We start from the raw sequence: 25,203 nt of genomic DNA, 5'->3' as shown, positions 1-25,203 counted from the left end.
ATATATATATATATACGCACACACACCTATCTATTTGCACCGGCGCCCATCAAAATCGGGTCGAATCTCGGACGCACATACACAATAACGGACACGTATATTATTATTACGTGCCGGGCGGAAAACGCTCCTGGAAAAACTTAAACTAAAAATATCACCTGTGTGGCGGGATGGCAGGATGGTTATTTATATATATATACAGTTTTTGGGGTGCTACCAGTGAAAAATCGATCGGACAGCACATAATTTGTTGAGTACATAATATATATATTTATACCTTATACGCGCGTGTCCTACCCAGCTCGACTGTCTTAAGAGATAGAAAGGGGGGAACGAGAGTGTGTGAGAGAGACAGAGAGACGTTGCAGTTTCCTCTGCACCCGATTCATTTCATTCTTGTTTATCGTTTACCCTCTCACCGTGTTCGACACCGCTCGTCTACGTGTAAAAACCAAATTCCGAACGCAATTACTATTTTATTATTATTTTATTTATTTATATTTTTTATTTGACGCCAATTTCGAACTGCGCTGACTTTAAATCTTAAATTATACTTGCAAAATCGTAAAATTGATACGAGAAATGTAATCGTCTGATGGTTCGATTCGTAAAACCGTCCGTCAAATTTATAATAAACAACGTTTTAACATCACAGGGAATAAGTAAATTAAAGTATTTTATATTATTCGGGAGTGTTATTTTCACTGAACATTTACAAATTAAATTAGATTTACATAAATAATTATAATTATCCACTAAATTCATTACCTATACTTAATATTTGTTATTTAAAAAAAAAATTACAGTGTATAAGAATTTAAAACCAACTGAATCGGAATCATTGACTTTGTCAGCCGACTATTTGTTTTTATAATTATTTGATCATGTTCTAAAACGTTCGTTAAAATCTTTGAATATTATTCAACTATACTTAGGTATACTGTAGAAACTGATTGGTACCTGACATTATGATCTATAAGATTGAATTCATTGCAAGAGTTCATTGTGAGCCAAAACTACTGAGAATATTAATAATCGTAACGAAAAGTTTTTTTACCATATTACTAGTATACCTAATTGTAATTCTCCGGGTCAGAACTTTAAAACCTTTTAAAGCTTATAACACTTTTAAATAATAAATTAATAACGATTTTTTGTAATTTTCGTTTTCCGTTAAACAAACAAAAGTTTTTAATGATTTTAAAAACGCAGGTCGAATAAGTTTGTGATGTTAGGTTTTAGCGTTGGACACTGATTATTTAATCTGTAAGGTATCAGAAGTCTCATAATAAGGTACCTATTTTATTAAAATAGGTTTGTTTAGTTTATTTAATACAACAAAATATATTATTATATAAAAATAATAAGTGTTATTTATATACCTAGTCTATTATTGTAATTAATAACATACTGATTTTTAAAGTACATTGAGAACATCAATTAAATGATACGTACAAAATAATACGTATAATTTCATACAAATTTGCTAACTATCAAATTTTAAATAGTTAGTAGATTAACATTTTACATTTATATTTAGGTGAACCGGTTTTGTCGTATTAGAGTACAGTTTTTTGATTTGTATTTAAATGTACGTGTGTATTGTACACATGAGAAAATTATGAGTAGAATTGCAGCATTTTTTCCGTTTTAAGCTTGACAACATTCAACGACTTATAATTCATTACTAACCTATTGGGCTATTAATTATTGTGGGAGGATAACACTGCATTTATACTTCACCGGTCAGCTCACTATATACTCACCTCGACTGTACAATAGTCACACAACTATAAGTGCAAATCATTGTACAATGCAACTATATGATAATATGTCATATCGGGTTAGGTAAAGTGCTGTGTCAACATGGCCATTATTATAGCTATACGCCGTTAATGAACGATAGGTACTGTTATTTGTTATGCTATCTAGTCAAAATTCTTAGATTCGTCGGTGCAGGCGAAAATAAAGCCAAATATCTAATTCGAAAACTAAACAGACGGGGACGAAAGCCAATATTTTGGTCCCCTCCCCCGCGAACTCACTCGCGCGCGGTATACCACAGAGTATACCGCAAACAACCGCTGCGGCTAGTGTCTCGGCGGATCGGGGTCGTGACGAACAAAAAGGCAAACAGCGCCGACGGCCTCGATGAGTCGACTCCGTCCGCGTAGGAAATTCACGCCGCGAAGGTCGGGACGGGCGCCTCGAGGTCTGTCGGCGGCACTGTATAAATAAGCGTATTATTGCCCACGGGAGGGGGTGGCAATAATATAGTTGTTGTATATTCGTCCCACTCTCTTTCGCGCCCTGCCAGCTTTGTGTGCAAACTAATGGACTACAACGAACGGCGGCGTACGAGTGTGTGTGCGTCGCAAAAACAACACACACACACACACACACACACACACACACACACACACACCTAACCGCCCGAAGAGTGAAGTGGCCGTCCGTTAAGTTGATTATTACCGGGCTCGGACGGACAGATTTAATTGGTATACCGTGTCCGGCGGCTACGGCGGCAAAGGCGACCATGCGTGTGAGAAGCCTTTATCGGATTAATATAATACTCGTAGCACCCGTATGTATACACACGCCGCACACGCACACGCAAAAGCACACACGCAATAATATAATAATTTCCCTCCTGGCGACAACGACTCCTCGCTGGCGAATACGGCGGCAGCAGCGGTCATGTACGAGTGGAGCTTGTTCCGCCGCCGCCGACAGGGATTATCGTTAGTTGCGGCCTGTGGCGGCGGCGAGAGGGTCTCTCCGTTTATGGAATTATGTCAAACGACTCCTGCTTTTGTTTTGATTGCACATCGGCATGATGATATTGTTTTTTTTTTTTTCAATTTAAATCGCTTTCTTTTATTATTATTCATCATTTTGTCACGTCATATAATATTATCTGTTCAGACGTAATGTTATTATAGTATACAGGTAGTCAATAATGTCTTTAAATTTAAGTAAAATATAGATACTGTATGGCGTATGGTTATCATTTGTTAATATTAAATTGCTATTTTTTTTATCATATTGGTATGGTTAGTTAATTTAGATATTGTTCGTAGATTTATTTAGGTTATCATAATTCGTATTTATTATATTTTAAAAAGGCACCAGTTTTATTCAATTTAAAATAATTAAGCTCTATCGGGAAATTGTGAATGGTCCAGCCTTTCTCGTGCCTAAGGGATTAAATATGCATTTTTAATTAACACCACAGTCGAGAACGGATCTCTTGAAAGCAGGCATCCTACTACAATATTGTATTTGTGTACAAACACCCTATTGTCCGGTAATATGGAGTCCATACTATTATATAAGTGATAACACAAACGACTTGACACGTTAGAAACGCCTACTTTTCCCGGAAGAGGAAAACCCGCATCAAAGGCCATCATGTGCAAACTAATTCAAAACCCATCAACCTTGACACCAAATACACATAGGTGCAGAGATCTGGGCCTAGATGGGATGATTTAGTTGTGGAGTGGTACAAACCTCTTCTACCGATAACCAGATGATTAGTCACGTGCACCGATTTCGAGTGTTCAACCACATAGGTATTATAACAATGATGGTAATAATTTGACGTGTACAATATTGTTCTCACCCTCCCCCCACAACCATTAGCTACCTACTCAACCGTTGCACTCTATGCACGTAATAATATATTATTAAAGTGGGGGACAACGACGGAAGTCGTATCAAAACTCTTAAACAAGTGGTCAAGTTCGAAACTATAATAGGTATAGGTAATTACAATTACTTGAAATCATATTACTAATATAAATCGTGGGTGATAATACTATTAAATGTTATTGTATTTTATATTTTTATCATAACTCATAAACGATAGGTATAGGTATTATGTGTAAGACGTGAATACGTTTATTAGATACTATATTATACTTTCCATTATTTTCTTTGAAGATAATCTATTCAGATAATAATGAAAATATAATCAATGTATAAGAGATTATTATTTCACCAATCTAAATTGTAATAATAATTTTATAAAACAATACGTATAAGTATAAAATAAATGATGAAAACAATATTAAAATATCACCATTTAAGAACGCATTATTAGTTATTATTATATTGTTAATTTGTTATTTCATAATTTCTCATCGTTACTATACAAATACATTTTTTATTCAAACGTTTTGATATGATAATATATTTTATTTACAGATATATTTTGATATATTACTCATACTTTTTATATTCCCAACGTGCGTGTACTATAAATTCAATAGCGTACAACGTTAAAATAATAAAAAAAATATATATAATATATTTTTGCTTCAACTTTCGAGGTATTTAAACTCTCAGGGGGATGGATTGTAACGGGTAAAAGTTTATAGGAGAACTTTGGTCTGATTTTTCTATTTGGGTCGTTTATCCTGTATCTATTCTATTTTGTACCGTAAAGAACTCGACGATGTAAACCAATTCGGTGGGAGGGCGTACTATATAAGTTCCAACGTACACTTGGCATCGGAATTCGACACGTTTTTCTACTTTTACGAAGTGGATGAGGGTGAATAGTTGATATTTTCGAGAGGGAATGCGCTCTCTGATAGTGCCATATAAAGTACGATTAACACACGATAGCAGTAGTATATAGTGGTGGGCGATAGCAGTGGTGCTATAATAGATTTTGAAGAAAACACTATAGATACGTTGAATTTTCGATTAAGGAAAAACAATACAGTTCACATCATAATATTAAACGCAAAAATACCTTCAACACCAATTGTATATTGTTTGAATATTTGCATAACATAATATAAACTACCTATACATTTATCAACTGCTTCTGCTTACTTCTTCGCGATATTCGCATTTTACTATGTAATTAATTTTCAAGTTATATTTTGAGTACCTACTCCAGTGAGTTTAAAGTTATATTTGTACAATAATGTAAACGCCGTAGTTTACGGCCAAACAATATTTATAGTCGTCGATGTCTGTACGGGCAAGAATACTTAATTTGTATGTCCCGGAAACTTAATGCTCAACATTATTTACAGAGCAATATCGTGCATTAATCACGTCTCGAAATACAAAAATGGTTTACAATAATAAAGCAAATCATAAATTTGTGATTGTATGCCTGGACGTCATTACTTTAATATTATGGCGAACGAAACACAATGCGTGTCGTCCAGGAATAATTTTTTTCACAAACGATTTGGGCGACAAGATTACTGGAATCAGATATCGGATTTAGGTCAGATAATTCAACGGCTAATGGTCCCCTAAGCAATTACTTGGCCGAACTAACGGGCTCACCACAAGTCTTTGGACCGTGACGACGAACCGAGCTACGTGTGTGGGTCGTGGGTGCGCGCAGTATGAGGGACGCAAAAAAAAAAGAAAAAAAAAGGTGAAAGGATTTTGTTTCTGCGAAAACGACCTTTAATTACGAAGCCAACTCGTAACCCGGAACAGTTGCAATTAGTCACTTTTAACCTGCTGGGCCCGACGTTATACAAGTATATAACAGAGAAATTCGTTGAACCCGAACGAAAAATTTGACCGAGTTAACTAAAGAATGATTTCAGAAAAATCATAAACACTGTTTTATAAAACAAACTTTTCATTTGTAAGAAGTTACATTTTAACTTTTATGTATTATACATAAATGTAACAGATGGTATTATTTTGTTTTGATAACAAATATACATTTCTGAGAATTTGATTACGTTTGAGGATATCGAAAAAAATAATGTTTTAATTATTGAATTTCATCTTTTTAAAACATCTTTTTTTTTTGCAAAACATTGATTGTCGGAGGCTAAAACGAACGCAATTTAAAATTGTATCAACCACATAATATTATATTCGTTTGTTGAATGTTTAGGGCAGCTATTTAATTATGTGTTGTTTGTAGGTGCACATTTTATCCGGTTGTATTAATGACATAATATATGCGTAAGATAAAAACCACGTAGTTGAAATTCTAGAGTCTAGACTTACGGTATAAAAAATGACCAGGCAAGTCATTAGATTTAATCGTCGAAATGTTGTATTTGTAAAATATAGAATAAAAAACAAATGTTTGACCAAAATTGTGGTAGAAAAAACTACGGCCACGGTAACAGACAGCTGCGGACCTATGCGGGTTGAGTACGATATAATTAAATTACCTTTTTGCGAATCCTGCACGTATGGCTTAAGTTTCCAAACATATGTATTGTTTCGATCCCGCAAGTAATTAGTTTCTCAATTCACCTCGTTGAGCTTAGAGAACCTATTTAGTGTCTCTCGGAAGCTAAATTTGTTCGTTGAACTGGAACGACCATACTATATTATTGTACGGTAAACCTCGGTTTTCGTTTTGAAAAAAAATCGTTTATAGGTCGTAATATGAAAATTATTATTATTTCGTTATTCAAAATGCATTAAATTTATTGGAATTACCTACAACGAAAGGAAAATACCTATTTTAATTTAATTTATTTTTAATTTTAAGGCTATAATTGAATCAAATCATGGTCAGTAAAACGAAATGCGGTGGTCTCGTTTATACGATATAACTTTCTTTGAAAAGTTATACAACCGAGTCTTAGAAACGATATATTATTATCGTTTTCTAATTTTTATTCTATTTAGCTGCATAGGTATTATATTTATCCGGAACGGGATTTTTTTCATGCATCATCATAAGTACCTAGATATTCCCAAGTTACTCTGGTTTTTTGAGGAACAAAAATAATATTTTGTTGTATTTTACAATCATATATTACAATCAAAGTTTATTTACTCACAGATTTTAGTCCCTAGAGAATTATCGACCATAAGATTATATTAATACATGTTCAAAATTTAAATTTAAAAATATTCACGTTAGCTTATACGAGTAGGTTGAATAAGCTCATTAAAGTGCGCAACAGTGAGTGCTCAGAGTTATCCTGTCGGTACCTCATAGAAAGCTCTCAAAAACTATTTAAATTTACTATATTATGTGTTAACACTCACTACTAAATTAGACTTAGGTGTAAATCCACATTTCACGAAGCGTTATTTACCTAATTTCAAGTTTTAACATTACATATACCTATTCTACGTATTATATTATATTTTAATTTGAACACAACACATTATTTACGAATAAGTCTTGAATTGTATATGAATGTAATAGTCCATTATAGATGTTTACCTAGTTGTAAACAGTTTAAATAAACGAATTTCTCTGTTCGACTTAATATCCACAAAATCCAATTGAGATATCTGAAACCTTTAAAATGTGTACACTGTACCTAGTATCAATTTTATTTGTATTTCCTTTTTTTTTTTTGTTGAGAACATACAGATGTCTAAACCAAGAAAGGTCTGTATCTTTGTACACATGAATACATGGTTGAGTCATCCAGAATCACATACGTGAAATGTAAACGTGTCAGTTACACAAACATAATATTATAGAAGATGGAAATAGGTATTTTATGAATAACTTACTTAATAAAAAACTACAGGTTAATAGGAAAATATTAAACTCGATTTACAAAACTATATTTAATAATATTTTAATATCTCGTGTTAAAAGTATGGAAATATTAAAGCGCGAAATTGTGTTAAATATTATATATTCTAAAAACTGAATATAACTATCAATATTAAAAAAAATAAACTAAATATTTACAGTACCTTTAGCTTGAATATTATAATATTATAATAATATATTAATAATATGTAACATCAAGATTCAATTAAGAAGGTTTCACTTCGTTGTATTAATATTATGTACTTATTTGATGTATCGCAATATAATATTATTTTATCATAAAATATAAATTAATCTGGTATTACATTTTCCATTACGTTCATCACTGTAATATCAATGCTTGACATACATTGTTATATGAATTTAATATCTTATAAGATAATAGAGCAATTATTACAAAGTCAAAATTGTAGTAATATATTTGCAGTATTTATAGAATATTGTTGTACTTTGTAGATTGAATATTTTGTTTCTTTACAAAAGTACGCTATTTGTTATTTTTAATTAAAAATTAAAATATATTAAATAGTTTTACGTATAGTAAGTAGGTACTTATACATTATCTTTATTAGTTTGAATAAATAGTAAAATGACTCTTTGTATAGGTTTTGACAGTAAAAGTAAATAATATTTAATAATAGAAAAATACAATTTTAGAAGGAACAAAATGTATATTTTACTTAAAGTTATTTTATTGAACAAATATTTTAGTTAAATGTTGTTTTTTAATTGTTTCAAATCGTCCTCAAATCACTGAGTTGATAACGAGACTAAATTGAAATATTATGATTTAATGAATGGTGTTGCAAGTTGGTACAAGCGTATTAACATTACCTACGATATTTGAGCAAAATATAACAAAGAAAACGTAGATATTATTATATTTTAGTAACACAAGTAGTCCATATATATCATTTGTAAATTAATGTTGATAAATAAATTATCATAGACTGATGCCGTCTGTTGATTTTGATTTGAATTATGATTTTATATTACACTTGATATAATTAAAATATAAAAATAATAGGGCTTTTCCAGAAATGTTATTATTAACAGATACATAATTTACAATATAATATGCGAATACGTAAGTAAATGAACAAGTTATTAACTAAAACAAAGAAATCGAGAATTAAAAGGTACAATAAATATTATTAATGGCGCCTGCACTATGTTTTATTCACACTCATCAAAAAACTAACATATTATTAGGTATATGAAAGTCAAAAGCACTAATAAAATGTGAAAATAGTTTAAGTTTTTATTTTAAAATTCAAAAACGAAGAATACATTTTTTTATCTACCTATATTGAAAATACAATAACTCGGACGCTTTTAAACTTTCAAAACATTCCTGAATCTCGAGAATTAAAACTTGGATATTTCGATATTGTTTCAAAAAAATAAATCCTATGCATATATGTATAACATTGTTTTATCAACAAATTTAATTAAACTAAAATAAACGATCAGGTATCTAGCTTAAGTACCTATAACGATTAATGCACGTGATAATTGTATTATCATAATATTTATAAAATACAAAATTATGCAATAATAAAATTGAGAAAAAAAGAATTGATAATATATTATTGTTATTCAATTTCCGATACTATATTATTTTAGTTGTGTACGTGAGACAGAAATTATTATATTATATATACTATTAATAGATCATTTTAGTAATTTATATTGAACTTTCTCGTGTACACTACAGTGCAAAGTATTAGTTTTAATGAGTATTTAATATATGTGGTTACATTTGATCATCAAACCGATCATATTTAATTATGTAGCTGCGGACTTATTGTTAGTTGGTTATTTACAATACAATTAAAATATATAAGTAATAGCTGATAATAATTTAATAAATTAGCGATAAATTATTATGCTGGGGATTTGTAGAGAATGCATTATTTTTTAGCATAGAATAAACTTCTTTAACAAAAAGTTTGAATTAGGAACTAATTAATTTAATTTTGAAACTTTTATTTTGCAATTTTGACATTTTTAAATTTTAGATCTTTTTTTGTTCTTTTTGTGTCATTTTATGGTTTTTTTTATTACTTTTTTTGTTGATATTCTTAATAATTTCCATCAATTAAAACTTTTTACACCACATTTTATGAATTATTATTTTAATTTTCGTCTTTATAAATATAAATATTTTATACTTTCCGTACGGACGTGGTACTCAATTAATAATATCTTTAATATAAAACCGTTTACCCGGATTTTATATTTTTTTAAATTATAATTCTTTAAAATACTTATATTACATGCTATACTGAATGTTTTGGCATTTGTAATCTTTTTGAGATTTTTAGTGAATTTTATATGGCATTGATAGAGTTTTAGAGTGAATAATTGATGGTTTTAATGCGTTAAACTCAGAGTCCTAGTCTCAATGAATTAGGTTTGATTATCAATTTAATATTTTATTATACAAAAGTGAAAATATCTATGAAATTTTTTAGGACATTTCGTTGGGGGAGCTTGGTATACTCACGTATATATAGGGCCGCGTAACCTTCCGGGTGTTCCTACCAACACAGCTATAAACGAGAACTTATAACGCTGTCGTTTTCGAAAGTTTGAAACCCCCGCAAGAACGGTTGCGTATACGTACTGAAAACGGAGACCGTTCAATTGATTTGTTTGCGTTAACCCCGCGGTCACCGGTCGGACCCCGAGAACAAAGTATGTATATATTAGGTATATGAGTGCGTAGGTACCGCGAATGCGGTTTACCGTGTTTCCGGTTCGGAGGACCGCGGACGACGGCGACCGTAGCAACTTTGGTGGAATGCCCGAGTCCTCTTGCTTACGCCGCCGCTGGTCGGATTTCATTGTCAAAGGCCGACGACGACGTTCTCCGAGTTTTCGTCGTCAGCGTTTTAGTTTCGTCTTTATCGCCGTGCGACTATGTGCCATCCCCCCAAAGGTTCCATACACGCGGCCACTTACTCTTATAAACACTGCAGCTGCTGCAGTGGAACTGTATACGATATAATATAAACTGTACGCCATAGGACGATACCGTATAGAAGCAAACACACACACACACACAAACACTTACGAGTGCGCCCGCCACAACCACGGAATTCCGTTAAAACTATGCGAACCATCCTACGGCGGCCTTTTCGACGTCTGGTGTACGGACCATATATGGGTCTCGCCAAGAATCCGGTATACGGTCATTAACAGGTCCTCCGCCCCTTCAACCCCCGAGTGCGCAGCTTTTCGGTATCTACTCTGGTATCTCCTTTGTTTCCGGTCGCAATGTGAAAAATCGGAAACGTTCTCGAATTCCGATCGGCCGAGCGCTGCATACGGTTGGTATATTATTGTCGAATTCGCATAACAATACACCTAGTGCAACTTGCGCGCGTATAGTTATAATAGTTGTTATAACCGGCGATAATAATAATTGTTATATAATATTATTATTATTATTGTCTGAATCCTCGAACAAAGTCTCTACTGTTGAGCTGCACCCCTTTGTAACCGAGAATACGTATCGGTATATATCGCGGTCGAAGACGGAACACGTTATTTTGTATATTATAGTAAGTAGGTACCTACATCGTACCTAGTTTGAGCTATTTTGATATTGTGTATAATATAATTAACTGCATTTATATGAGGAGTGGAATAATAATAACTACGATCGTCGTCAGTGAAGGATGATAAAAAATATTTATCCAACATGCAAAGTAAAATATAAAATTTAGTAGCACCAATTCATCAGAAAACTACGTGTTTATCTTAAGTCTTGCATAATTTAAAATACAGTATTTAGGGCTCAAATTCCCTTGAATATTAAAGAAATAATCTTATGGATTTAAATATTTACCATACTTGTGATCAAAGTTATAATTTATATAAACAGAAAAATAATTTGTGTTTTCGATTATTGTCGACATTGATTTTCGAATAAATTACTGTAACTACGTAAATATAAATTCACAATTTTAAACGTAAATTGCGTTTAATTATATCGAATACTGAAAATAAATGTATCTTTATAAAACTTCCATTAAATTAAATATCTTATTGGCTAAAAAAATATTTAAATTCGTGTGCAGTATTTTTCCGTGATAATTTATAATAATATTGTTTAAGAAACGTTCATTGGACGCAACCTAAGATTTTGTCACTTAGATTTATTTTGTTTCTACAAGTACCTACCATCAAAAGAGCATCTTTATTTTTTAATCTAATACATTAAATCGTCGATTCTGACCCTTCTCTAGGCCCGAGTTCACGAAACAACCTCAATTTAGATAAATCCGAATGAGCATTTTAAAACAGGGTAGATTATTTATCTCCAGGTCGTTTGACACTAAAAACGGAGAGGGGTGCAGTGTATTCGTGTCTGAGGTGATAAAAGAAAGCAACAGAAAAAAAAAAGAAAAAGGCATCGCGACAAGAGAGGCGTACATTTCGTTGAAGCAATAATTGAAAAAAAAGAGCGAAAAAAATTGTTTCTCTCTCCGGCGTTAGAGCACAATAAATAATCCCCCTGCTCCCATGACGGTGCGAACAAGTGATTACGGGTAGCGTGCCTGTTGGACGTTACAGTCAACAATCGATACTTAACCTAACACAAGAAGACAATATACACGGTGGCACTTCATTTACACCGTACGGAATTCGGCGAAAAGCTAAATTAACTCGTATGCTGCGGCAGTGTTAAACCGCTACTTCTTTGAAAATTTCATCATGTTTTAACGTCATAATAACAATTAATAACTATCAACATTATTTTGTTTCATACCTACTTTCAAGCCGTAAGTACACCTGCTGCATTCGCAGCACGAAAAATTGGCCACACGTGTATTTCTATCATCATAAACGTCACTGAAACGCGTACCGTGTGCACTTTTACCTACTCGAGTATGATAATTTACGTAGTAATTCTAATTAGAAACTTTTGTACAACAACAAAACGTCCCAGAGGTTTCCATCAGTAAGTCATCAAAGTTTCTAAAATCACTCTGGGGTGTGTTAAATTTTCATTTCCAAAATAATGAATATAACTCTAGGTTCTGCTAGTAGGAAATATAAATCTCCAAGTACTTCTGTGTTAATATTTTAACAGTGCACTGTTTGTCTATTTATCTTTTAGTCAAAGTTAATTATTACGTCAAACGAATCTCATACGTCACGATGATTGCTTGTGGTCTGTATTTTAAAAACAATATATTAACGCATTTATTTGAAAAAATAATTGCATTTTTTTTCTAAGTATTTAAAACACATACCAATAAATTATGTGTATATATCATGGTCTCAAACTTGGATACCTCGCGTAACAATGCTACAAAACAACAGTATATATTATAATAACCATTACTCTGCGAAATAATCGAGTAGGTACAGTTTAAACTACAATAATGTAGGAATTCAGTAGAATGATAATATTACATAATAATATTTGGCTATAAACTTCCTGCCAAATGTATTTGTGACTCGAGTCACGGTAAACTTGCGCAAAGATATCAAAATTAAAATTATCATTTTCCATCACGAGCGCTCATATAGAACTATGCTTAAACATTCCGAAATAGTTATGTTTCTGTTCAGTCAAAGCTAATGATTAATTAACCGAAATCGTTGAATTACTTATGTAAATCCGTTACTACTACAATAACTACTACACTGCTACTATTCAGTAATAGTTTTCAAACAATTTCTCATATAGTATCGGAGCATTTAAAAGGTTCAAACGTATATATTTTTGGAACGCGAAATTCGTTAGTCAAGCGAATTATAGAACCAAATTAATACGAAATCTCAACACATCCATCGAATGCGTCGTTGCATTTTATCGGACGGATCGAGCTCGACGGCTTTAGACGGCGCCGGCTGTCAATCAGCTAAACAAACACGATGGGTTTAACAACGAAGAATAAATTGTAAACAATCTGCTTCGGTCAATATTTCGTGAAGGTGGTTCGTTCGTCGTGTAAACAATAAATCGAAAATGACGAGGAAGTGTGTGCATGACCTCTTCACGAAAAGTGACGGCGATCAAACAATACTTTTCAGATATTTTTCTGATACAATCGAAAAAACATCTTCCCGACATGAATCGTACAAAGTAAAGGTAATTTATTTGTGCAAATACAAATTTTAAACTGAAAAACTAAGAAGTATACATGATATAATATACATATACTCTAACATTGTTCTATACATTAATATGTGTAATACTACAGGGAATACGTTCAAATATCGTTCGACTCATCGAGAAAAATTAAAGTTACCCAACGTAATTTTTAATTCGTTCAATATTATTTGGTATATCGGACAGATTCGTTCAACATAATAATAATATAATGAAACAAAAATATTATGCCGGAACGTTTGATAAACAGCTACGGCGAGGGAATATTATGGATATTATTTTTCTTAGTAAAAAGCATTTCACATAATAATTTACGATGCATCAACAGAGATGGCCGGTTACGTGCGCACACTGGAGTGATTTGTTTCTTTTTTTTTTTAGAATAAATACTCTTACTAAAGAAAATCATGATGGACACACATATATATACAAGTATTGGGTTTTTTTCTTCCAGTTTTTCGATAGCATATCCTTTTAATGCAAAGTGATCATTCTTTTCTTTTTTTTTTTTTTTTGAAGAAACATTGTAATATTTCAAACAGTTTTTTTCGAATATAGGTACTTTGCAAGAAGAAAAAATGATGGCAAAGTTAAGGCCGATTTGAAAAAATCATACTGAATAATTGCAACTCGTTAGGATTATCTATCAATTATTTGTTCAGGAAAATATTTATAATATTTAATTAACTATTATTATATTTTTGTCTGTTAATCGTTGATTGTTATCAAATATAATTGATATGCGTATTGTTTACAGGCATGATACAGAAACGATGAGTTATTTTTTTTACAATTAATACCTAAAAAATGCTATCCCTCGATCGGAAATGTATAAGTAGATACATACACTACCAAAGTTGTATCAAGTGGACAGATAGTACAAAGTTGCACTATTATCTAACTATAGTAAACGACTATATACTGGAAGATCCTTAAAATCTTATTGCCTACGAAATTCGCACTCTATCCGATTGTACCGTCTATCGGCTATAACTATACTATATAATAACGTTGTGGTACGCATCGTATATAATTATGTATCTGAATAATACGAAGCAGCGATAGTGCACAATAATAATAATTAATATTTATTATATCTGTCACGTGGCTATTTTAACAAGGATTTCTAATACTCTGAAATATATGACGTGAAGTGTACGTAAATGTAATACATTATAAATTAGCGTCATGGAGGCATAATATCACATCGTCGCTATGACTACAAAGTAAGTACACGGAACCTGTGAATAATATAGGTAGGTAACTGATGTGCATATTCAACCTTTATACAAGCAGCCCGTGGCGTACATTTTAGAAAACGGATAGCGCGTTACATCGAGCAGGAGATGATAATAATAATAATAATAATATGGTGGTTCAGACTTGTTTCACAGAAACGTTGTCACATTAGTGTACAACATCACTAAATAAATAAACTGGCAGACGCAACAACGGTCGTCGGTTAGAGATCGATATTTCCGACCGGAATCGTGTACACCTACTGCGCGTACGTATCACGAGCGGACGCGGAAAACGAACAGAAGTTTAGACGATTTCGGTTGAAAATATTCGGAAGCGGGCTCGGAAAAAAACTTGGACTATTTCGTAAAAACGATTACCGCGGTCACGGTCACTGCGGTATATATACGATTGCCGTACAACATCGTTTTATGGTGGGCATAGTCGGAGCTGGCTCTGCCGACTTATGGAAAAGCGTGTGAAACCGACGAGTTCGGACAGTGCAGGTCCGGAAATCCGACGGGGGTCTTAACATTTAGCCAAACGTGCTGAAAAGTTGAGCTCGCAGAAGCCGCGAGTTTCCATACCATATTACGTCGGTAAAGTATAGAATATGTAAAGTCGAATATATGTTTGACTCGTAGGTAACGTGTGTGACCTGCGTATTAAACACACACGCTCATGATAGCGACACGGTGTGGTGGAAACCGTCGGCGGTTTACGGTAACTCGCGCGTAACCGCGATGTTCGGTATCGTTCTTTTATACCACAGTTGGTTTTCTCAGCATATCCGTCTCCGCCGTCACGTCTCGATCACACCGTATTCGCGCTGTTTTCCATTAGCAGATATAGGTTTTTTGGTTTTTGGTTTTTGGCGTTTACATCTCCGTGCAGTGCGACAGAACGTCGGGCCGCGGTTCTCGGTCTACAACCGATTTCACGTCACCGTTTTCGAGTACCTATGAATTTATATCTAGTGTTGTGTTGTGAGTAAACAAGTCTCGATCGTCGTATCGGTCACTAGAGTGTATATACGAATGTACAAAATTCGTTTTTCACCGCTTTCGGTGACGGCTCAGCTTCGTCTGAAATCTGCATCACTAGCACCGAATGTCCGGATCACGTACAACGCCATCCCACATTTTTGCTCTACATAAAGTATTATGACAATGGCGTATTTCTCACGGCCACATCGATTCGTTGTTTGAAATAGATATTTTTTGCTTCAAAATTTGCAACGAGCTATACCACTTTTTCGTCGGTAGCGCAGAGTAGGTATACCTACTGTATATATATATACGTAATTTATGGCATAACGTAGCATAATATAAGTTTTGGCAACCAGACCGGAAATTTTTTTTCCACTGATCGTTCGAAATATTGTTATTGTTATTCTCACGAGGTATATTATTACAATACTAGGGAAATGTTGCGTTATGTTATTATTTTTCGACGTGTCCACAAAATCAATTCTATAACATTATAAGTAGTATCATTATATATATTTTTTGATTACTTATCCAAACGAGTTCTATTTACATGGCATATATATGGTTCTCATCAGAAATAAAGAATTATTTTCGTAAATTTCTTTTATGGAAATTTAAAAATAAGAACTATGGCAGTTTAAAATACAAAATAATACCAATGGAGTCGCTCTGCAGTTCTTTTATTAAATTAATTAAAATTAACTACAAAAAAGTTAACGATTTTATTAATATCTCATAAGGATGTCTATAAGTATCTAATAAAAACAAAAATATTTTGAAATTTTTATTATGTCTAGAATATGTAATATTTGCTAAAAATGTCTACAGTTATTCTTTTTTGAATTAATATAAAAAAGTTAAATTTAATTCAGTCGATAACTTAAGCAGCACAATATTTCCGTTTTTCTTTTTCTAAAATATTTTTTAGTTTTTTACGATTATTAAAATGAATACCTACGGTGAATTCTTTACTTTTTACTTTCCAAAGTATCAACTAGATCCAAGTAACAGCTAGAAACCACTCTCAAAGTTGAAGTTAGAAATTTTACTGCTCCAAAACACGATGGTGGATACAAAAAACACATATTATTTTAAAATCAATAACATTTTCAATTCGCTTTGAAACTAAAAAGCTGTATTAAAGTTTAAACGAATTAATGTTGTGAACAAAAACGTTAACGAAAATATCTTTTGAAGAAAAAATACAACTATATTATTTAAGAAACACATTTTTTTAAAAATTACAACCGGGTATGAGAAATCCTTAGAATAGACTATAAGATGATAAGTTTTATGTCACTTTTTTTGTACTAGTGAACCACCCCATTCTTAATTAGTAAATGGTACGACAGCTGCACTCGGTTTCCCACTCAAATTTCGCGGTTCAATAAATTGGAAAAATTAAAAACTAAAAGTTTTAGTTGAGTTTTTTTGTTTTGAAAATCTTTGGTGGGGAAATTTGCTTTTGAGGGTTTTTTATGCTGGGAGAGACAGCGTTAGCTATGGTGGTTGTGCGTGGCTACTATCAGTAAGTTGACACAATGTTCGAGGGTGACAGAAAACTATTAAGATAAAGCACTTTGGCGTAGATTCTCTTCTCGTCCATCCACCCGCAGATATTTTTTCGGGTCATGTGTCACAGGGCCCTTTAGAGTCGAGTGGTTAATTCAATTGCCCACGTGGTGAATTATCGAGTTCTCCAGTAAACCCAATATGTATTTTTCGTTTAAGATAATAATAATAATTGAAATAAAAATAGTAAAAAAAAAAACTGAAACAAGCAGTTTAGGTACTACATAAACCATTTTGAACGTTAAATTTGTGAAAAACCATTTAGAAAACTGCACTGAATGCCCAAACCAATACTACTACTGCCAATGCCGTTATACTTCTACCACCACCTGCACCCTTAACCATCATCACCAACACCACTGCTTCTGCAGCAGTGTTTTTCATCCCTCACACGCCGAGTCGCTTTTGAACGTCCAGCTGCTACTGAAGGGATTTTCTCTCAGCCTTTTTTCCACCCGTCTACAGTTACCGTGCCCCGAAGGAAGGAAAACGCGTGAAAAAATACTCGCGCGGCAAATAAAGCGAGTGCATAATGTATACATTTTTTTCCATCATATATTTCATTATGTCCCGTACGCATAATAAAAGTAGAGGGCCCTTGGTTTTTTTTTTATATATATTATATACTTTGTAAATAAAACCCCACCACCGCCTTTGTGTCCATTTACATATGTCCTCCCGCTCTTACTCTTTCCCAGACTTAAAAACAATATAATATACACACGCGCGCGTGCGTTTCGTATATAATCCGAAATCCTCTTATGCGATCAGATTAACGGACACTTGTATATCTCGTGGCCGTAATAACGAAGTCGGTTAAATTATTCAAAGGCCGCCCGGGCGATAATAATATAAAACGCAGCGAAACATAGCCTACTCACACACACACACACACACCTACACACACACACACACACACCACACCACACCCGTTCACGCACGCACGCGCATACTCACAAACTAACTCGTGTTTGCGGAAATCCATTATGTGTGACTATATAATATACGTGTGCAGTGTGTCCGTTCGCAACACGACCCTTCGAAGGACCCTAATTTTAATCCTGGCAAAGAGTTATAAGCTTATTATTCGAAATTTTTGTCCTCCCCGGACAATCATCCTATACGGTCCCTGCTATATAGTCGCGCCCGGGATGTTTTAAATAATTAACAAACCGACTTATTGGGAACACCACGGTTCGGATGAGCTTTCTTTTTTTTTAATATTTTTTTTTATCCTCACGCCGATATTCGTTGTTTCCCGACCACATTAGGTCAACGTTTTTTACGGTTCCACATGAAATACCTAATCAAACACAACAGTCACTACTGTAGAGTAGGTATAAGACGTAATATACCAATAAACCGTCGTCATTCGTTTTACTATCCTCAATAATATCAAATATGTGATAAAAATAAATGATATACCATAATTTTTATTTGAAACGAATATCATCTAACATAGCAGTTTGTTTTATAAGACGATTGCCTAAAAACCCGAACGAAGCACTCGTCGCTCTACTCAGAAGCAAAAAAAAAAAAAATATATGAACTGGGGAGGAAAGTATTCTTAGTATACAGAGAAAAAAAATGTTTCTCACACCAATAATGCAAAATAATTTTTTAAAAACAATGAACTCCCAATGACCAAGATGCTAAGGGTTATTTTTATTTTGAATAAAAATAAATATATTTTACTAGCCGGTATGAATTATTTTTAAATAATGAAACTTGTGTATATTATCTCAGTCATCCTCTGAATTTAGTTGTAAATACTATACTATTTACAATTTACATTATACAACATACATTGATACATATAGTATATACTGCTGATACTTTGTTATTAGGAAATTATGTTTCATTATTTTACTAGTATATTACCATTATTTTATGGATTATAGTTTTTGAACTATAAGATAAACTAACTGTTAAATAGTTTTTAAAATTTAACATCAAAACATGTTTAAAATAATAATATAATTTACAATATATGGAACGTTTTAACCACGCCAGTACTAAGAGTATATACTATTATACAGAAAGTGTCCACAACAATAACGATTGGTCCTAAATATTTGAAAATTATAATTTTTAAGTTGATATTAATTTAGTATGTCGTGTTTTTTTGGACATTTTCTTTTATTAGGTACATATAGTTCTAATTGCCCATATTAAACCGGTCGTTTTTGAGAAAAAAAAAATAAAACGAAATACGCATACCGATCATGACCACGGCGTTCACCAAAACGTGACGCTCAGCGTAGGTATAGCATAACATAAGACGCCGAGTGCTTACCTAATACATAATATAGGAATGGTCGGGGATATGTATACAGAGCGTTATACGATATCCTGCACTACGGTGACGACGGTGGTGCACTTTGGATTTAATGGTTACGGGAGCAAAACGGCTTTATTATTCCGGGAAGGGGAGAGGAGACCGCTAAAATTTCACCACCTACCGACCGACCCCGAAATCGGATTTCCGGAACCGTGGGCCGTAGAGTGTGGGTGGAGTGTGCGGACAACGATCGTCCGCGGGCGCGTTTGGACGTGAAAAATCCACCCTCTCGCCGTACAGTCACCTACCCATACCGACACCGCACACTCGCGCAGGAAAAGTTTTTATTGTTTCGTTATTAACCTATACGGAGAAGTGAGCGAGACGGACGAAAAGAGAAGAAAGAGAGAGAGAGAGAATGAGAGAGTGAGCGAGTGAGCAAAGGGGTGGCCAACAGCCGGCGACGACGACGGCGGTCGCGGCAAATAAAGCGCGCGGGGAACGATGACGATCTCTCGCCAGATGGACTCGGACCGTTTCACTCTCACGACGTTACATTATGTATACCATACTGCGGCGATGACGGTGAGGTGTACCGATATAATATAATATATTGTTATATACGACTTACTTATGTGGATGCCGAGCGTCAGTTGGCCGATAAAACAAGCGGTGGATACGGCCAGGATGATGGAAAAATCACGAACCCCTCCGCGTCGCATGATGGCTGTGCGGTGGTGATTCGTATATTATATCCTTTATTTCCTCCCCTCGTCGTCCCAGCGTGTGTATACTGCAAAACCAAAAAACACAGCGTTCGTACAATAATAATAATAATATACATTATTTTATACATATATATATATATATATATATAATATATTATATAAACGACGGACCATACTGCAGACATCGTTGAACGATATAACATAATAATATTATAGCCATCAGGCCAGCACAGTCACCGGTTTTCTCTGATATTTTGGTGTACAATAATAATAATAACATAATACTATTATATTGCGTTTCCACGCGAAAAAATGCCGACGCAAAGGTGGCTGTTTATAGATAATTACAGTTTCCATTGCAATGTTGCTTTTTTCGTTCACTTAATTTGAAAAATAATATGCAAATATCGTAATAATTATTATATCATAATATTGAAATCATGTTTATACGCATAGGTACCTACCAAAGTTCAAATTAAAAATTCATCTAATATTTTTTTGTATATAATCATGCCGTATACCTATGTATAATGGTTTTAAATCTAAATCAACCGATTAAATTTTTCTCCATTAAATAATTTATTTGATATACAAACACGTAATTGCCTAACCACTGTCCACTGCACTACAATAGCTCTACGCATCTTTTGTAAGATTAGTGCACTGACATAATATTAAGATAGGTTATATTAGAATCGTGGAAAATAAATGAATGTTTAACGAAATAATAACTTATTCATGTATTATTTAAACTTTAAACCTTTTGGATATTGTACAATCACTATAGTAGTGGTACCTATCTAATTAAAAATAATTAATACTTATAAACATTTTTAGAGTTGAGTTAGTATTTTTCTTAACATAAAACTGAGTTACCATTAAATTACAACTTGATGTTTACTTTACTGAACTAAATTACCTTGACTTTTTTTTTCATAAACTTGCTTATCTATATATATGTGTCCCACTATTTACCGTGATATAAATGTTTTGACCGGAAATTATTCATCCTATTTTAGAATATTATATTTGCTCACCTAGCTTTATAAAATATATAGATATGTATTTTTAAATTCATTAGTTTCCTAATCATTTCAGACATTATAAGTCCGTAATATGTTCGGTTAATTACACTCGTAGATAGGCTTATTTCTGTGATATTTATTTATTCACAGATAAAATATGTATGCATACATTTAGTATTATTTATTTTTATAAATTCATAAATTTAATATCTAACCGAGAACCAAGTGATTTATTTCTTTTAAGGCATTCGTAAACTCGTAATTCGAAAATAGGGAGTCGACAAAATTCAAACATTAATTATACGATTTTTAAATTGTATTTTTATAAACTACCTATATATATTTCAATATTTGTTTAAATGACTGAATATAGTAAGCTAGAGTATGTTTTTTTTAATTTTTAATTACTGGAGAAATTTAAATTTAAAATTAATAAAATACTTCAATACCTGCCAATAAATATGAATAATTAGAAAGTTCATTTGGAATAACTAATAATGTGAATATAAAATGACGTATTTTCAAGTGTTTTTTAAAGCTCACTAAAGATATAATGGCGTTCGTTTAATATCGATTTCGTGAAAAAAGTCAGTTTAAAACAAGTATAAAACCACACAATGGTCTACGAATTGAAGATGCCAGAGTGCCATTCAAGTTTGGTCAGATCGTCAGTAATTTCTCTTGGGACTGTTTGTCGGAGAAAATTGGAAACGATCAAAGATTAACGTGAGATAACAATTGTTCAAACTGTAAAAATGGACGATGATAGTAGGGAATTCGATCACGATAGAGTTTCAAAAATTATTAAATATAGGTATAACATATTTACAGATAACATAACATGTTATGTATTAAATTATAAGATCGTTAAGCTTATGTTTGAAATCATAATTAATTATATTCATCGTTTATTTAAAACAAAATACATTTTAATTTATTTTATTATTACTATTATTAGGTATATATAATTTTTTAGAATTTAAAAAAAAATATTTGCCTGATTAAACATATTTTCTTACTATTATATTTTATATATTCTCAGTGTATTGTATTAATTCATTTTTAAACTCAGATAATTGTTTAGGTGCATTCCACGTATCTGAAAGACTTGTATTTTAATTTCTTTAGGTACCTATACCGTCTTCAATCAAATATATTTATAATAATACTTACATCACATCAAAATTATTTTGATTTAAATAAATTACATTAAAATTTGAATTTTCCTTATAAATTCACATTATTATACTACCTAAAGTGTGATAAACGATGTGTGTATATAACCAGTTATTGTGATGGATCAGTTTGAGTTTTCAAATCATAAGAATACGTATATTATTCAATGTTATTATGTATCTATAATCTTATATTCTTATAAGCTTAGAGGTTTATCTTAAGTCAATATAAAATATTAAAAAGCCTATTCAATCATAAGTCAGAAATCGAAGGGAAATAAATCAACGCACTACAGATTAGATATAATGGAAACCGACGAGTGTAATGGATTTGTTATGAATATAACAATAAGTTATTTTCACAGGAAACTGTGATTATCGATACCTATTCGTGAGTTGTATTAATATTTTATATTTTGTAACAGTATTATTATTCGGATTTCAACAATAATGTATGTTATACCACATTACCACCTAACTACTGTGGGGCTTGTGTATTAATAATATTAACATTTTATTTTGATCTTATTTTATATTGTGATTTTACCATTTAGAAATGAGATCGATTCAATGTGAAGGAAATAAAAGCATGCCGTCATTATGACTTCCTGGCCTCACATTATAGTCAAAAGTAAGGACATCGGTGGTCCCATTACACCATCCCGACATCCTTTGCGGACACATCCTTTTAAAGGATCAGACGGCATTAAGGGTTGATCGGTAGACAGACAGTGGTAGTAAAGGAAAGGGGGTGATGGCATAAGGGTCAGTGCAGTATGGAAAAAAGAAGCTTTTGTTAAACAACAGTAAACGTATTTTGACACATCTTTTATGCTCAACTATTGCAACCTTTTAAGATAAAAAGAAAAAAAACTAAGTACTGAGAAAATATAACATAACCAGAGAACGTCATTAATTTTATTTTAAAATACAATTTTTTTGCTTTGAAGGGATTTCTGTACAGTAGACAATTCATACAACGCAAAATTATGGATTAAATGTACATTTTTTCACAATTGAATTAGCTTTTACGGGAGTGCAATGTCGGCAATGGATAAAATAGACAACAACATTTTTCGCTAAAATACGTACATGTGCACGTAAATATATTATATACAAAAGAAAATGGTAGATGGCCCATGCATAAATTATAAGCTAAAGTGGCGTTCGTGTGACTGGAATGGTTATGGCGATAGACGGTGAAGCACTTTCTAGTTTAAAATTCATCATTTCCAAAACTATGCAATTTTAATTCACGCCCACATCAAATTTGGTAATCCATATCTTAGTAATAATCTATGGAAACCTATTTGAAAGCTAATCCTGTTATAGGTCCAGGGACTCTAATGCGTTAGGTATTTCGGGCCATTGTAATGTCATAAGATTCACCTTCGTTCCATGTAAAATTCTATAAATATAAACGTGGAGAACGAGTTGTTCAGAAGTTTCTTTATACATTCACTTGGAGGTATTTTATTAACTTGGCCAAATGGCGTGCACGCAGTATTGAAATGACGCGACCCCGCTTTTTCTATGGCCGGTGGATGAGAAAAAAACGTATATGTATAAATATAAAATATAAATATGTATATTATAAGAGAAAAAGAAATATTTATTTCCATAAGGACCTTTTTGGGTACCCTAGGTATTCTTCACCTCTCACCAACACCCCCTCACTTACTCCATAAAACAAAAGTCATCTATCAAATGCATTCCTGCAGCACAGACGTCTTTTTTCCACTAGTGTTTTCAACAAGATCCAACGAAAAATACATTTATAGCTACACTGTTATTCGACCAACAAAAACCTCGGTGCACCTCTAAAAACAAGTTGTCCACTTTATGATTTAAAAATACAGTCATTGAAACCGCAACAAAACATATTGGGACACCCCTCAAATACTGTCACTACAATAAACTGAAAGAGTATAATTTATTAAATTGTACTATCCACCGTAATTAAACGACAAAAACACCGTTTTGTCGAGAGCGGAAGTAAATCATAATTGTATAGGGCGTGGTGGAGTTCGCACTAAAATGTGGTAAATCTGCAAACAGTGGTAAGAGAAAGGATATATTTTTAAACGATTATATTAAAATATGAAAGCAACTCTATAATATTTAAAAATAATAATTATGTTTACAATTTTTTTTACCAACAAAAAATATTATTTTTTTTAATGCTCATGCTCGGTTAACATTTCTGCATTTTAGTATTTGCTCAACGATTTCCGTTTTAATGAGGCAAAAATAAAGTTACCATGTTATATATGTACAATTTGCTTACAGTCCTTGAAGGTAGAACTCAGCATATATAATGCGTGATATTATTTTATTTATTTATATTTTGTTTTGTGCCTAGAGAATACTTTATTCTATAATGTACTTACGCTTGGTCCTCTCCCCTCGGACAATTCGTTGACACTTTTTTTCAAGAATTATTTATTAAAGCAAATAAAAGAATAATTTTAAATTTGTATATGGTGCAGAGATCTATAGCATTAAACTCACTTAACCTCGTCTCTTTCCTAAT

At 32.6% G+C, this 25,203-nt stretch overlaps 1 protein-coding gene across 2 annotated transcripts in view; it reads right to left on the bottom strand.

Annotated features, from left to right (window-relative positions):
* LOC132942430 (discoidin domain-containing receptor 2-like) overlaps window positions 1–25,203 on the bottom strand; it is a 178,660-nt gene that overhangs the window by 107,462 nt on the left and 45,995 nt on the right. For both annotated transcript variants that reach the window (XM_061010787.1, XM_061010786.1), the window contains exon 3: window positions 20,374–20,535. In XM_061010787.1, the coding sequence (XP_060866770.1) occupies window positions 20,374–20,464 (91 nt within the window). In that variant the 5' untranslated portion in view covers window positions 20,465–20,535. The remainder of the gene's footprint in view (window positions 1–20,373; window positions 20,536–25,203) is intronic.

Source organism: Metopolophium dirhodum, chromosome 4 (genome assembly GCF_019925205.1).
Source record: "Metopolophium dirhodum isolate CAU chromosome 4, ASM1992520v1, whole genome shotgun sequence".
NCBI lineage: Eukaryota > Metazoa > Arthropoda > Insecta > Hemiptera > Aphididae > Metopolophium > Metopolophium dirhodum.
Note: the sequence above shows the minus strand (reverse complement) of the source record. Positions and strands in the feature narration are given on the sequence as shown.